This window comes from Salmo salar, chromosome ssa09, assembly GCF_905237065.1.
Source record: "Salmo salar chromosome ssa09, Ssal_v3.1, whole genome shotgun sequence".
Taxonomy (NCBI): Eukaryota; Metazoa; Chordata; class Actinopteri; order Salmoniformes; family Salmonidae; genus Salmo; species Salmo salar.
The window spans coordinates 17,789,062-17,805,866 of record NC_059450.1 but is presented as its reverse complement, the minus strand read 5'-3'; the positions used below and the strand labels follow the sequence as shown (position 1 = coordinate 17,805,866).

The 16,805-nt window shown below is 47.7% G+C and overlaps 1 protein-coding gene across 1 annotated transcript; it reads right to left on the bottom strand.

Annotated features, from left to right (window-relative positions):
* Positions 1 to 3,418: 3,418 nt before the first annotated feature.
* On the bottom strand, positions 3,419 to 4,817 carry LOC106610890 (oligodendrocyte transcription factor 3-like). The gene has a single exon (XM_014210549.1). The coding sequence runs from the start codon at positions 4,574 to 4,576 to the stop codon at positions 3,806 to 3,808; it is 771 nt and encodes a 256-aa protein (XP_014066024.1). The 5' UTR covers positions 4,577 to 4,817; the 3' UTR covers positions 3,419 to 3,805.
* Between the last annotated feature and the right edge of the window lie 11,988 nt (positions 4,818 to 16,805).

The following is a 16,805-nucleotide window of genomic DNA, read 5'->3' as shown; positions in this document are numbered from 1 at the left end:
TAACTCATATTTTGTTGTAGGTAGATCATTAACTCACCTAGCCACATAATTAGCATTCAAATTTAATCTGCCCGTATGTTACTCAAACTTTAACGGGTCTACACGAATTCCCAGACCTGTGTGTGTGTGTGTGCGTGTGTGTGTGTGTCGTGTGTGCGTGTGTGTGTGCGTGTGTGTGTGTGTGTGTGTGTGTGTGTGTGTGTGTGTGTGTGTGTGTGTGTGTGTGTGTGTGTGTGTGTGTGTGTGTGTGTGTGTGTGTGTGTGTGTGTGTGTGTGTTGACCCTATCCCAGCTGTGTTTCCCCCTCATCAGTATGCAGGGTGAAGGGGAGCCAGACTTTACTGAGCTGATAGTAAAAAGGTCAGGCTGCAAGCTTCTGGTGGAGTGCTCTCCCTTAATTGAAGATCCCCTGTACCCAGACAAAGTACAATGTGTGCGTATGTTCTGCAATATGTCTCCTCTGTCCAGACTCTCAATCCCCTTAATTGTCTCCTTCAGTTCCCTAATTAACTGTCGATCCTGTCTACTGCTGAGCCCAGGGTAACACACACCCTTCTATTGATTAGCATTCCCTCCTGTTAACTCATCCATCTGTCTCGATGGGGTGGTGCCGCTAGCTAGCATGATCATGGCTACTGTATATAGTAGTGGAAATCCTGACTATGCAGTCTTTACTCTCCATTCAGTTTGAGACGTTTCTTTTCTCCGATGTTCCATCCAACCTTTTTATTAGAGTAAAATGTCACGACAGGCGTGATGGAAACAGCAAATCTGTCTGTACTGTACATTTTCAAATGTGGACAAAAGAAAATACGCTAGACAAGGTGGGATCGTTCTGTGTTGGTAAAATGTATGAATGTGAGAATTGGCTGTGGAAATGCCTTTATGTGCAAATATTGATATGAGAACCATCATATCGAAGGCGTTGACATGGTGCGTGGTCCTCCTACTTCGACTCAGGAAAGCATGCAGTTTATTAGGCTACAGATGAAATAAATGATGATGAACTTCACAGGGTGGTGAAAGTGCAAGGTGATGAGTTTATACTCCTTTCCAATAAATATCGAGGGTCATGATGATTGATGCATGGCTGCCGTTTGACAAATAAAATAATCTCACTCTTTTGTCCATAATAATCTCATCATGTAGACTACTGTATACCCACATCTGCAAACTGTTGGGTAGAGTGCACATGCCAAGACCAGAGCGGGCACATTCGCTATATACTGTAACACAAACATTATTGCTGGCAAAAAATGTAACCGCAAAAGTAATTTTCACGCACAGCCTTTTATGCGCAACAAGTCAATTTGTTGGAAACACATCTCTGGTGGGAAAATGCGCATATTGTTTTATGCAGAATTTAGAATATCTGCATGAAAATCTGTCACCAATTGGATGGAAACCTAGCTACTATCAGGTATTTTTCTTGCTACTGAAAAAGCTGTTGAATTCTTGCATGTTTTTACCCCTCATGTTTATGTTTTACCATTTTTAATGGATAAGTCCCAAAATATTGTCAAGCCTCACATCTGTTCATGGTAATGTAGAAAGAAGCCTGTATCATGAACCATGCTCTACTCATTCAACATGATAAAACCTTCACATTAAAAGCCCTTTTTACTTCACTCATCCTATGTTCTATGTGTTTAATGTGGAGTTTCCTAAACATGGTAGCCTATTCACAGCATATGCTCCTAACATACATACAGACAGCACATACATACAGACAGCACATAACAGGTCAGCATATGTTAAAAGCACTATGATGACAACAGTGGCTTGGAAAGGCACTGTATGATTTAAGATGCATATCCATTAGCCGCCATACACCCACACACACTCCCACACCTTCTCCATCCTGCTGCTGCTTCGTGGGTTAACACCATCAGCTAGCGACACAAAAACACCAGCTTTGCACAAGTAAATGTCCCTAATTGTCAGCAAAGGGAGGCCGATCCCACTAATCCAAACAATGTGTTCTGCTTCCCAATTCCACCTGTGCCCAAAATACGGGGGCGGGGGGGGCTAGTGGAAGGACTCGGGGTCCCAGTGTCAGGGGACCAGGGACCAGGTGATGCCGGAGCGTCCTTCCCCACCACAGAAGGCCCCTCCCTTGGCTGGGCTGGCAGCTGCCTCCCCCCACTGGGACGTCCCACAGCTGACAGTCCCAGAGTACTGACAGGGGCTCTTTACAGTGTCAATAGCCCCATAAATTAGAGCTAACCGCCTTTGTGGCAGGCGAGGTGTCAGGCCTTTTGGCCCAGCGGCGCTTGTTACCATGATGAAATGTAGATTGAATGGAAGGGGCCTGTGTCCCAGGCACGAGAGCTTGGCCTCCCCCGGTCTTTGTGTCCCATGCACAGCTATTGTCCAGCTCTATTCAGAGCTCTCATGGAGGAGGGGGTTGAAGGGGGACTGAGGAGTTACATCTCTTAATTTCTCCCCTGATCTCGACCTCATCCGTCAGCCATGGGAGGATAAGCATGTATTTTACACGCTTGACTTGTTGCTAAGTGAGGGTGAGTCATTGTTGGGGGTTTGAGTAAATACATGTCCGTTGCTTCCATCCCACATATGTCATTGTTCTGGAGTGTTTGGTAAAGCTAGTCAATCATTGACTATAATTTTTTTATATAATCGGTTTCATGAAGATATATATATTTTTATCTTTAAATATCTGTTTTGATTTGTTGGCTTCAATAAAAAAAGTTGAAGTACAATACTGCCATATACACTATTATCTCCCAATGAGACTTGGTGTGTATTCTTATGTTTAAACATCCTATGTAAAAATTACCCATATTTACTTGCATTATTCAGATGCGCCCTAGGTATGAATACAGCCATGTCCTTAAGGGACAGTGACAAATCCTCTGGCCCACAGATGAGAAGGCCACAGCCCTGTCCCCCGCCTGCGCCAGACAAAAGTGAATCGCCATCCTGGCGCCCGCGCTGCCCTTTCATCTCCCACACCCTGTTGAAGTGAAGATGGATGATCCCAGAGCTCAGAGTGCCACATTCAACCTCCCTCTGCAGAGCTGCATTGTCTGGCCCTTCTGTCTCTCTTTAGCTCAGGGGTAGGCCTCTCCTCTCTGGGCTGGTTAGCAACCAACACCCTCTCTACTCTACACCCACCCCTCCCCTGCTCAGCATCACTAACTACTACACCCTCCTGGGTCTACCATGGAGAGACCCTAAAATACAGTGCACAGCGATGGTAAATATAATATAGTTATGTTTTACTATTGTAGTGTTACGTAGCCAATTTGAAAATTAAAAACATGAACGACATGCTCAAAAACACAATAGTCTGATGCAAATATAATGTTAGTAGATGTTAATAGATTTACATTTCTGATAGATTTACATTTCTGATGTAAATAGACTGTCTCAAGTAAAACAGCAGAAAATGTTAGTTTTTTTTATATCAAAAGTTTAATTTAGGAAAATAGGACACCTGCACAGAAGGACACAGCACTTTCCATCTTTGTCATTTGTTTCAGTAACACTGATATTGAATAGCCATAGCAGCTATTCTCGCTGTTACATTCAAAAAATAGTTCCAAGAACAACAGTATGTTGTTGTGTGTGCGTTTTAAATCCTTTCAATATAAACAAGGCATGTCAATTGGAAAAATAGCAGCGGCATACTCAATAAAAGATACACTATATACAAAATATGTACAGGTCCTGAGGCTACCAGTGTTTTTTTTACAGTTAAACCAACGATTTTTCTCAGTACACTGGCAGTGAGCTACTTTGTCCTGGGTTGGGCCTTAACTTCAGTCCTGAGTGTCGCCTGCTCACTTGCCCATGGAAAAGCTGTGCAGGGTGGATGTGGTGGTTGGTAGAGGCTGGCAGAGCGAGCAGGGACAGGGCATACCAGGGAAGTGCCTGTAGGAGCTGGCTAGGTGGAGAGGGTCCTTCAGCAGGCTCTGTACCGATGCATGGTGGAAGCCCATGTAGCTTGCAGAGGGCGGTGAGTGTGGGGCTGGAGCAGGGGGAGGCGAGGGGTGGTGGAGAGCTGAGGCCGTGCTGCCAACCAGGGAGTGCAGGGACTGGGCCAAGGGGTGCAGTGGGAGATGGGCTGTGGGGGCCGGAAGGGTGATCCGGGGGTGGCTGGTGCGACTCTGGGCACCACTGCCTCCGTACACATCCCCAACCAGCTTTTTCATCTCCTCCAGAGAGCTGGACAACATGAGGATATAGTTACGGGCCAGCAGCAGGGTGGAGATCTTTGAGAGCTTGCGGACAGAGGGCCCCTGAGCGTAGGGCATGACCTCTCTCAGGCCGTCTAATGCCTGGTTCAGGTCATGCATCCTCTTCCTCTCTCTGCCATTCACCTTCAGCCTAAGGTCCTGCACGTCGTCACCCTCTTTGAGGTCAGCCCGGGTCTTGCTCTTGCCTCCCCCAGCACAGCGGTCAGCCCTGCCCTGACCGGCAGCCCTGGCTGCCCCCTCCTCCTGGCAGTAGGCCTGAAACATCTTGTTGGAGAAGAAGCTGCCCATGGAGTCGTCCACCACCAGGTCTGGAGATGAGGAGCGGCTGGAGTTGGAGCCAGCGTCAGAATCCATCTCAGCCGTTGAATAAGTCAAAAAATAAACGTTATACACGAAAGTAGAAAAAAAACACTAAATCCCCAAAGCAGTTGAGGTCAGAGCCAAAGCCTTTGGTGAAAAGTTCTTGAAAAATGTTTCACTCTTTTTTCCCCCCACCGTTCACTGAGGGCCAATGCTCTCTCACTCGTACTTCTGTCAGAGCTCAGTAGATAGCTAGATACAGCAGGCGAAGGCAGGAGATGTGCTGTGTCTGGTCCTCATCAGCGGTCTGTCCCCCTGCAGCTCTACAGGGGTGCATTTATACCCCCGTCCCAACAAAGGAACAATGAGACGCATAATGAAACATTTAGACTCGCAGCCAATTGCAGAAGGGACACACTTTCACTCCTCAGAGCCCACCCTTACCACCACACCTCGCTACACTCCCACCCACGTTTAACTCCCCATAATCACCACACATTAACTAGAGCAGGCCTGGGTTCACACGTATGTGTTAAGACATAAAAAACACTGTTTACTTAACACAAGACACCTCACAGTTAATCAGTGAAGATTCACATGTACATGTGAAGATATAAAGGACAGAGTTTTTCATCAATGGTCTAAATTTGCAAGTATGTAAAGACGTTAACCATAATGGTTATGGTGTGATAAACAATGTGCAAAATTACATTTAAAAAAATTCTCCCAGTGTCAGCGGGACATTCACCAAAGTAATGCATAATATAGTAAACATTTCAATACTTGTGCAGCCAGTGCTGGAAATTGATCACTGTCAAGGGTGTGTACTGGAGGCGAAGTCATGTGCAGGAGAGCAGAGTGTAGTGAACAGGCGCACTTTAATTCCGTTCCAAAAATGACAGCACATAAAAACAATAACGTGCCCAAAACACGGAACATAGCAAAAGTAAAGCGCCTGACAATAATCCACATAACAAACAAACAATTACACACAAAGACATGGAGGGGAACTGAGGATTAAATACATGCAGTAATTATGGAATGAAAACCAGGTGTGTAATGGAACAAGATACCATTTCTCATATACCAATGGATATATGAGAAATGGAGAGGCGATGGCTAGAAAGCCGGTGACGTCGATCGCCGAACGCCGCCCGAACAAGGAGAGGAGCCGACTTCGGTGGAAGTTGTGACAATCACAGTGACGGACATTCTGTATATGTAATGTTTTATCTGTTGCATTTCATTTGGAGGGAAATATAACCCAATATTTAAAACAATACCTCAATCTTAATAAGAACAGGAAAATCAGTTCAGTAATAATAAATATTTGCTACTGGCTTGAGAATAGTGATCTTGACATTGACATATTTAATACACTTTGATATGGAACCCTGTATGTGGGGCAATCAGCAGTTGCTACAACCATTTTTGTACTTATAAATTAATCATATGTAACAATCAGTGGCGGTCGGTGCCGTTTAAGATGAGGGAGGATGATTATTTATTTTATGAGCGTGGCCTTATTTCTATTACAGCATATTGGATGACTGTCATTCACATTCAATTCACCCAGTTCAATGTAACATCGATAGGTTTAGGCTACTATATGATACTCAAATTTTCCCTGCACTCATCATGAGGTTGCTACAACTTAGCCTATGAATGAATGTTTACAATGTAGGTGCACAGGTCGAGAGAAATTTGAATAATCACGGTGACAGACAGTGACACATTCAATCCCGCCTTGCACAATCTTGCCTGCACCTAGCTGATCTAGGGTGTAATCATTTTCTATTGGACAAATTCAGGTATGTTTATCCCCATTTCATCCATTTAAGAAACGTTTTTCAACAGAATCGGTAGAATGAATACACCCCGATCACATACAAAGTGAATCGCATCGACGCGTTCTCCTCCTCTCACCTTTTCCCTTCGCTTGTGGACTTCAGTGTACATGTCACGAGCGGAATGAACAGTTTAAGGAGTGAGTCAAGCGCAGGAGACTGAGGTCCGTGAGAACAAACTTGATTTAATAAATCCACGGGCAAGATTCATATACAGCTGGGAGCATAACAGTCAGAAAAAATGACTAAAAGAAGCTCCGCTCAAAAGGCAGACGGGGCGCAGCCCGGCAACCCTAATGCCTATATAATAGAAGTAACACCACACGTAACAACGAACAATCCCGCACAAATCCTAGCTAAACACAGACAGACTAAATACCCCCCCACTAATGACAAACACAAAACAGGTGCAATCAAAAAACAGACATAACTAATAGACACTGAAACACAGATCAGTGGCAGCTAGTAGGCCGGCGACGACGACCGCTGAGCGCCGCTCGACCGTGGAGAGGCGCCACCTTCTGTGGATGTTGTGACAGTACCCATCCCCTGACGCGCGGGTCCCGCAGCGCGCTGACGCCGGCCTCGGGGACGACCCGGAGGGCGAGGCGCTGGGCGATCCGGGCGGAGGTTGTGGAAATTCCGCAACATGGCTGAATCCAGAATGTCCCTCGCCGGGACCCAGCACCTCTCCTCCGGACCGTACCCCTCCCAGTCCACGAGGTACTGTAGGCCCCCCACCCGACGTCGGGAGTCCAAGATGGCCCAGACTGTGTACGCCGGGGCCCCTCCGATGTCCAGGGGGGCCGGGGGGACCTCCCGCACCCCAGCGTCCTGCAGCGGACTAGCTACCACCGGCCTGAGGAGGGACACATGAAACGAGGGGTTAATACGGTAATATGTAGGAAGTTGTAACCTATAACACACCTCGTTTATTCTCCTCAGGACTTTGAATGGCCCCACAAATCGCGGACCCAGCTTCCGGCAGGGCAGGCGGAGGGGCAGGTTCCGGGTCGAGAGCCAGACTCTATCCCCCGGGTTAAACACGGGGGCTTCACTGCGGTGGCGGTCAGCGCTCTCTTTGTGTCGTTCTCCAGCCTTCTTTATACACTCCTGGACCGCATTCCAGGTCTCCCTAGAGCGCTGGACCCATTCCTCCACCGCAGGAGCCTCTGTCTGGCTCTGTTGCCATGGCACCAGGACCGGCTGATACCCCAACATGACCTGGAAGGGTGACAGGTTAGTAGAGGAGTGGCGCTGAGAATTCTGGGCCATCTCGGCCCAGGGTACGAACCGCGCCCACTCCCCTGGCCGGTCCTGGCAATATGACCGCAGAAACCTGCCTACATCCTGGTTAATGCGCTCTACCTGCCCATTACTCTCGGGGTGGAAACCCGAGGTCAGGCTGACCGAGACCCCCAGCCTCTCCATAAACGACCTCCACACCCTGGACGTGAACTGGGGACCCCGATCAGATACGATATCCTCGGGCACCCCGTAGTGCCGGAAGACGTGGGTCAATAGGGCCTCCGCGGTCTGTAGGGCCGTAGGAAGACCGGGCAACGGAAGCAGACGGCAGGACTTCGAGAACCGATCCACAACAACCAGGATCGTAGTATTTCCCTGAGATGGCGGGAGATCCGTAAGGAAATCCACCGAGAGGTGAGACCAAGGTCGTTGTGGAACGGGGAGGGGCTGTTATTTCCCTCGAGGCAGGTGCCTAGGAGCCTTGCACTGGGCGCACACCGAACAGGAAGTGACATAGTGTGTTACATCCTCTACCAAGGTGGGCCACCAGTACTTCCCCCTCAGACCTCGCACTGTGCGTTCCACCCCATGGTGACCCGAGGAGGGTAGAGTGTGGGCCCATCGGATCAAGCGATCGCGAACACCCAGCGGAACGAACTTCCGACCCGCGGGACATTGAGGTGGAGTGGGTTCGAACCGACCCGCCCGCTCGATGTCCGCATCCACCTCCCACACCACCGGTGCCACCAGACAGGAAGCAGGGAGTATGGGAGTGGGATCGATGGACCGCTCCTCGGTGTCGTAGAGACGTGACAGTGCGTCGGCCTTCCGGTTCCGAGAACCCGGAATGTACGAAAGGGTGAACTGAAACCTCATAAAGAACATGGCCCACCTGGCTTGACGAGGATTAAGTCTCCTCGCTGCCCGGATGTACTCCAGGTTACGGTGGTCGGTCCAGATGAGAAAAGGATGACGTGCCCCCTCAAGCCAATGTCTCCACACTGTCAAAGCCTTGACCACGGCTAACAACTCCCTGTCCCCCACATCATAGTTGCGCTCCGCCGGGCTCAGCTTCTTAGAAAAGAATGCGCAGGGGCGGAGCTTCGGAGGAGCGCCCGAACGCTGCGAAAGCACAGGTCCACCCCAGCATCGGACGCGTCCACCTCCGCTATGAATGGCAAAGAGGGATCCGGATGCGCCAGCACCGGAGCGTTGGTAAACAGAACCTTCAGACGACGGAAGGCTCTGTCCGCCTCTGCCGACCACCGCAATTGCACCGGACCCCCCTTCATCAGTGAGGTAATGGGAGCTGCCACCTGGCCAAAACCCCGGATAAACCTCCGGTAATAATTGGCGAACCCCAAGAACCGCTGCACCTCCTTCACAGTGGTAGGGGTCGGCCAATTACGCACAGCCGTAACGCGGTCATCTTCCATCACCACCCCTGTGGTGGAAATGCGATATCCCAGAAAAGAAACGGCTTGTTGGAAGAACTCACATTTCTCAGCTTTGACGTATAGGTCATGCTCCAGCAGCCGCCCAAGCACTTTACGCACCAGAGCCACATGCGCGGCACGAGTGGCGGAGTAGATCAAGATGTCATCGATGTACACCACCACCCCCTGCCCGAGCATGTCCCTGAGAACCTCGTCCACAAAGGATTGGAAGACGGCGGGAGCATTCTTTAACCCATATGGCATGACGAGGTACTCATAATGGCCCGATGTGGTACTAAATGCGGTCTTCCACTCGTCTCCATCTCGGATACGCACCAGGTTATACACGCTGCTGAGATCTAGTTTGGTGAAAAAGCGCGCCCCGTGAAATGACTCCACGGCCGTAGCAATGAGAGGTAGTGGGTAACTGAACCCCACTGTGATAGAATTTAGACCTCTATAGTTAATGCACGGGCGCAGGCCTCCCCCCTTCTTCTTCACAAAAAAGAAACTCGAGGAGACGGGTGATTTAGATGACCGAATGTATCCCTGTCTCAAGGATTCAGTGACGTATGTCTCCATAGCCATTGTCTCCTCCTGCGACAGAGGGTACACGTGACTTTTAGGAAGGGCTGCGCCAGCCTGGAGGTTTATCACACAATCCCCCTCTCGATGGGGTGGTAATTGAGTCACCTTCGTTTTACTGAAGGCGATAGCCAAATCGGCATATTCAGAGGGGATGTGTACAGCGGAGACTTGGTCTGGACTCTCCACCGTGGTTGCACCGATGGAAACTCCTATACACCTACCTGAGCACTCCCTCGACCACCCCTTAAGAGCGCTCTGCCCCCATGAAATCTGAGGATTGTGAGAGGCTAGCCAGGGAAGTCCCAGCACCACCGGAAATGCCAGGGAATCAATAAGGAACAGGCTGATACGTTCCTCATGACCCCCCTGCGTTACCATGACCAGTGGCACTGTTTCCTCCCTCACTTGGCCAGACCCTAGTGGTCGACTATCTAACGCGTGCACGGGGAAGGGTTTGTCCAGTTTAACCAGGGGAATCCCTAACTTATCAGCAACACTTCGGTCCATGAAACTCCCAGCTGCGCCTGAATCGACTAGTGCCTTATACTGGGAGTGAGGGGAAAACTCAGGGAAGAAAACAGAGACATACATGTGGTCGACAGGGGGCTCTGGGTGAGGCTGGTGCTGACTCACCTGGGGGGTCGATGGAGTGCTCTGCCTGCCATCTGAGTTCCCGGGAGAACCTCTCCAGCACCGGTCCGCAGTGTGTCCTCTACGGCCACAGTGGGTGCAGGAGAGGCCCCCCCCTCCGGTCCTCCTAGCAGCAGTCCCTCCAAGCTCCATGGGCGTTGGAGCAGGAGGGATGGGAGGTGGAATGAATAGGCCCCGATCGGAACGTCCCCGGGCAGCTAGCAGGTTGTCCAGCCTGATGGACAAATCAATCAACTGGTCCAGCGTGGTGGTATGGTCCCGGCAAGCCAGCTCCCGGCGGACGTCCTCACGTAGACTACACCTGTTGTGGTCAATCAGGGCCCGCTCATTCCACCCCGATCCGGCGGCTAGAGTCCGGAACTCCAGAGCAAAGTCCTGAGCGCTCCTCGTCTCCTGCCTCAGATGAAATAATCGCTCGCCCGCCGCCTTGCCCTCCGGGGGATGATCGAATACCGCCCGGAAGCGGCGAGCGAACTCTGGGTAGTTGTCCTTCGCTGAGTCTGGGCCCTCCCAGACGGCGTTGGCCCATTCCAGGGCTCTACCCGTGAGGCACGAGACGAGGACGCTCACCCTCTCTTCATCGGAGGGAGAGGGCCGGACGGTCGCCAGGTACAGGTCCAACTGGAGCAAAAACCCCTTGCACCCAGCGGCCGTCCCATCGAACTCCCTGGGAGCCATTATCCGTATCCCGCTTGTACTGGGTTCGGTTGGATTCGGTAGGGGCGCAGGGTGATGAATTGGTCCTGGTGGGGGTGATGGAGCGACTCGCTCCCAGCTCTCCAGTCGGGTCAGCACTTGGTCCATGGCCGTGCCCAGTCGCTGGAGGAGGCTGGCATGTTGGGAGACTTGTTCCTCCATTGACAATGTTCCTGTCCCTGCTGACTCCATAATGGGTGTGGGATTCTGTCACGAGCGGAATGAACAGTTTAAGGAGTGAGTCAAGCGCAGGAGACTGAGGTCCGTGAGAACAAACTTGATTTAATAAATCCACGGGCAAGATTCATATACAGCTGGGAGCATAACAGTCAGAAAAAATGACTAAAAGAAGCTCCGCTCAAAAGGCAAACGGGCGCAGCCCGGCAACCCTAATGCCTATATAATAGAAGTAACACCACACGTAACAACGAACAATCCCGCACAAATCCTAGCTAAACACAGACAGACTAAATACCCCCCCACTAATGACAAACACAAAACAGGTGCAATCAAAAAACAGACATAACTAATAGACACTGAAACACAGATCAGTGGCAGCTAGTAGGCCGGCGACGACGACCGCCGAGCGCCGCTCGACCGAGGAGAGGCGCCACCTTCTGTGGATGTTGTGACAGTACAACACATCAGCTGTCTGTGACCAGGCAAAAAAAACTTTACAAACCAAACCTATCATATCCGCCAACCGCTACACATGGCCTACTTTGTTGTCACCATAATAACGTCATAGTCAACATAGCTACTAAAACTAACGCGTTTGTAAACCTGCTACAATCATGCAGTTCAGTGAGCAGCAAGAAGTTTAGCAGTTACACCGGCACTCTCTCTCTTTCTCTCTCTCTCTCTCTTAATTTGTTCAAAACTGTTCAACTATTGTCTTTCTCTTTGAGTCAACTACTCACAATAATGTATGCAGTGCAGTGCTAGCTAGCTGTAGTTTATGCTTTTAGTACTAGATTCATTCTCTGTTCCTTGGATTGGATGGGCAACATATCAGTTCATGCTGCAAGAGCTCTGATAGGTTGGAGGACATCGTCTGGAAATTGCCATAATTACTGTGTAAGTCTATGGAAGGGGGTAAGAACCATGAGCCTTCTAGGTTTTGTACTGAAGTCAATGTGCCCAGAGGAGGACGGAAACTAACGGTCCTCCGTCTACACCACGGTGCTACCCCACAGAGTGCTGTTGAGGCTACTGTAGATCATTATTGCAAAACAGTGTGTTTCAATCAATTATTTGACGTGAATATATTTAGTATCGTTTTATCTAAAAGGATAACATTTTTTACATTTCACTATATTTATTTTTATGAAATTCACTGAGGAGGATGGTCCTCCCCTTCCTCCTCTGAGCAGCCTCCACTAATACCCATTGATTCTTGAAGAATATATCTTATAAGCTTAGTTCCACTGTCGTACCCCATCAGAACCCGAAATACAGTATAAGCTTGTTTTACACAAATGTTTGTAAAATAGTAAATGTAAATAAACACTATATACAGTGGGGGGAGAAAGTATTTGATCCCCTGCTGATTTTGTATGTTTGCCCACTGACAAAGAAAAGATCAGTCTATAATTTTAATGTTAGGTTTATTTGAACAGTGAGAGACAGAATAACAACAAAAATATCCAGAAAAACGTATGTCAAAAATGTTATAAATTGATTTGCATTTTAATGAGGGAAATAAGTATTTGACCCCCTCTCAATCAGAAAGTTTTCTGGCTCCCAGGTGTCTTTTATACAGGTAACGAACGAGCTGAGATTAGGAGCACACTCTTAAAGGGAGTCCTAACCACAGCTTGTTACCTGTAAAAAAGACACCTGTCCACAGAAGCAAGCAATCAATCAATCAGATTCCAAACTCTCCACCATGGCCAAGACCAAAGAGCTCTCCAAGGATGTCAGGGAGAAGATTGTAGACCTACACAAGGCTGGAATGGGCTACAAGACCATCGCCAAGCTGCTTGGTGAGAAGGTGACAACATTTGGTGCAATTATTTGCAAATGGAAGAAACACAAAAGAACTGTCAATATCCCTCGGCCTGGGGCTCCATGCAAGATCTCACCTCGTGGAGTTGCAATGATCATGAGAACGGTAAGGAATCAGCCCAGAACTACACGGGAGGATTTTGCCAATGATCTCAAGGCAGCTGGGATCATAGTCACCAAGAACACAATTGGTAACACACTACGCCGTGAAGGACTGAAATCCTGCAGCGCCCGCAAGGTCCCCCTGCTCAAGAATACATATACAGGCCCGTCTGAAGTCTGCCAATGAACATCTGAATGACTCAGAGGACAACTGGTGAAAGTGTTGTGGTCAGATGAGACCAAAATGGAGCTCTTTGACATCAACTCAACTTGCCGTGTTTGGAGGAGGAGGAATGCTGCCTATGACCCCAACAACGCCATCTCCACCGTCAAACATGGAGGTGGAAACATTATGCTTTGGGGGTGTTTTTCTGCTAAGGGGACAGGACAACTTCACCGCATCAAAGGGACGATGGACAAGGCCATGTACCCTCAAATCTTGGGTGAAAACCTCCTTCCCTCAGCCAGGGCATTGAAAATGGGACGTGGATGGGTATTCCAGCATGACAATGACCCAAAACACACGGCCAAGGCAACAAAGGAGTGGCTCAAGAAGAAGCACATTAAGGTCCTGGAGTGGCCTAGCCAGTCTCCAGATCTTAATCCCATAGAAAATCTGTGGAGGGAGCTGAAGGTTCGAGTTGCCAAACGTCAGCCTCGAAACCTTAATGACTTGGAGAAGATCTGCAAAGAGGAGTGGGACAAAATCCCTCCTGAGATGTGTACAAACCTGGTGGCCAACTACAAGAAACATCTGACCTCTGTGATTGCCAACAAGGGTTTTGCCACCAAGTACTAAGTCATGTTTTGAGGAGGGGTCAAATACTTATTTCCCTCATTAAAATGCAAATCATTTTATAACATTTTTGACATGCGTTTTTCTGGATTTTTTTGTTGTTATTCTGTCTCTCACTGTTCAAATAAACCTACTATTAAAATTATAGACTGATCATTTCTTTGTAAGTTGGCAAACGTACAAAATAAGCAGGGGATCAAATACTTTTTCCCCCCACTGTAGCCTCAAAACATGGTTAAAACTATCATTTTGATATCATGGATGGTCAGTCCTTGCATTAATAGTTCTATCTATGATTTTGAGAGTGGTTACATTTCTCCTGCCCCATCCCTCACCTTTTTACAGAAACAGGGGCGGGGAGTGGGCTTTGTTATTGTTCTACTGCTGATTGCCGCTTTAAATCTAGACAAGAACGTTGTTAATGGCAGACTAGGTACAATTCAACCGCGGACAAAGACAATGGGGCCAGATTCAATATGAATAAGCCCCCAAACAGTCTGCGAAATCACATCTCTATCACTGGAAGGGGGCCCTGCAGAGGGGAGGAGGTAGTTAAACAGATACTAAAGAGTGGGCGATGCATTGTCTTGCCCTTCTTCAGTACCGTAAAGCCCTTTAGATTGGGCCGGTTAATTCTAAGATCCTGCGTAGCGTGGCTATTCCTCCATGGCTCTGCATTGGCCATAGAGGCTTCATTAACATAACTATAACACACACAGTGTGTGTGTGTGTGTGTGTGTGTGTGTGTGTGTGTGTTGTTTGTGTGTCTGTGCGTGCTGGTTCACACTGACTCTGATTACTCACACACTACAGATTATAACACTTTCTTATAATGACACTTGCCACAGAGTTCATGTACAAGTTATATGTCACAGATATATAAAAGACGGAAAATATTCTAAATATTTATGTACAGTTGAAGTCGGAAGTTTACATACACTTAGGTTAGAGTCATTAAAACTAGTTTTTCAACCACTCCACAAATTTCTTGTTAACAAACTGTAGTTTTGGCAAGTCGGTTAGGACATCTACTTTATGCATGACACAAGTAATGTTTCCAAAAATTGTTTACAGACAGATTATTTCACTTATAATTCACTGTATCGCAATTCCAGTGGGTCAGAAGTTTACATACACTAAGTTGACTGTGCCTTAAAACAGCTTGGAAAATTCCAGAAAATGTCATGGCTTTAGAAGCTTCTGATAGGCTAATTGACATCATTTGAGTCAATTGGAGTTGTACCTGTGGATGTATTTCAAGGCCTACCTTCAAACTCAGTGCCTCTTTGCTTGACATCATGGGAAAAATCAAAGAAATCAACCAAGACCTCAGAAAAAAAACTGTAGACCTCCACAAGTCTGGATCATCCTTGGGAGCAATTTCCAAACACCAGAAGGTACCATGTTCATCTGTACAAACAATAGTACGCAAGTATAAACATCATGGAACCACGCAGCCGTCATACCGCTCAGGAAGGAGCTCGGGAAGGAGACGAGTTCTGTCTCCTAGAGATTAACGTAATTTGGTGCGAAAAGTGCAAATCAATCCCAGAACAACAGCAAAGGACCTTCTGAAGATGCAGGAGGAAACAGGTACAAAAGTATCTATATCCACAGTAAAACAAGTCCTATATCGACATAACCTGAAAGTCCACTCAGCAAGGAAGAAACCACTGCTCCAAAACCACCATAAAAAAGCCAGACTACGGTTTGCAACTGCACATGGGGACAAAGATCGTACTTTTTGGAGAAATGTCCTCTGGTCTGATGAAATAAAAATAGAACTGTTCGGAGGAAAAAGGGGGAGGCTTGCAAGCGAAATAACACCATCCCAACCGTGAAGCACGGGGTGGCAGCATCATGTTGTGGGGGTGCTTTGCTGCAGGAGGGACTGGTGCACTTCACAAAATACATGGCATCATGAGGGAGGAAAATGATGTGGATATATTGAAGCAACATCTCAAGACATCAGTCAGGAAGTTAAAGCTTGGTCGCAAATGGGTCTTCCAAATGGACATTGACCCCAAGCATACTTACAAAGTTGTGGCAAAATGGCTTAAGGACAACAAAGTCAAGGTGTTGGAGAGGCCATCACAAAGCCCTGACCTCAATCCTGTTACATATCAGTGTGCAAAACAATGTAAAAAAAAAGAAGATAGATAAAACGTGTCTGTGCTCATCGGCCATTGGACATAAACATTACACAACAAGTTGGAAATCGCACATTCTACAATGAGTGTTTTGGAAGAAATCAGTGGCTAATTGCAAGCATTGCAAAGCAATCACTAGCCTGTGTGGTCCCAAGTCTGGGTTTAAGGGTCTCTTTTCCAAGCTTAAAAGCATAAACATTCAACATTGGTCAGTCCAGCATGACTTCTGCCGTGCTCAAAACAACAGGAAAGCCAGAACTGGAAAATCTCAGACTTTCAAGACAACTGGGAACTCGAAAAAAAAACAAGCTCCGACTGGGGAAAATACGTTTTGAATGATGTAATATGCCAGGGAGATATGTATACTGTAGTTTAAAAAAATAATATTAAGTGTATGTTGTGTAGTAAGCTGTTAGTAGCCATTGTGCCTCACCCTAATAATTTGGTCCCTTTTCCCCTCATCATTTCGCCTACTGTTCTGACTTGGTGGTGCACATTTAGCCTATAGCCTGTTTTAGAAAAATGTAATCATTGAATATTGTAAGAGCTTTCATTGTCTGCTTATATACCCCCTTTATTTTTCCTATGGTTCTGACTTGGTGTACAGGGAGAATACTGTAAGAACCGCCCATGTTCTGAATTGTGTCGCTGTACATTCCAAAGTTCTGAACAAATCATTATATTGACTATGTCCGTCCTAACTCGCTCATTAATTTAGGGCTCCCGAGTGGCGCAGCAGTCTAAGGCACTGTATCTCAGTGC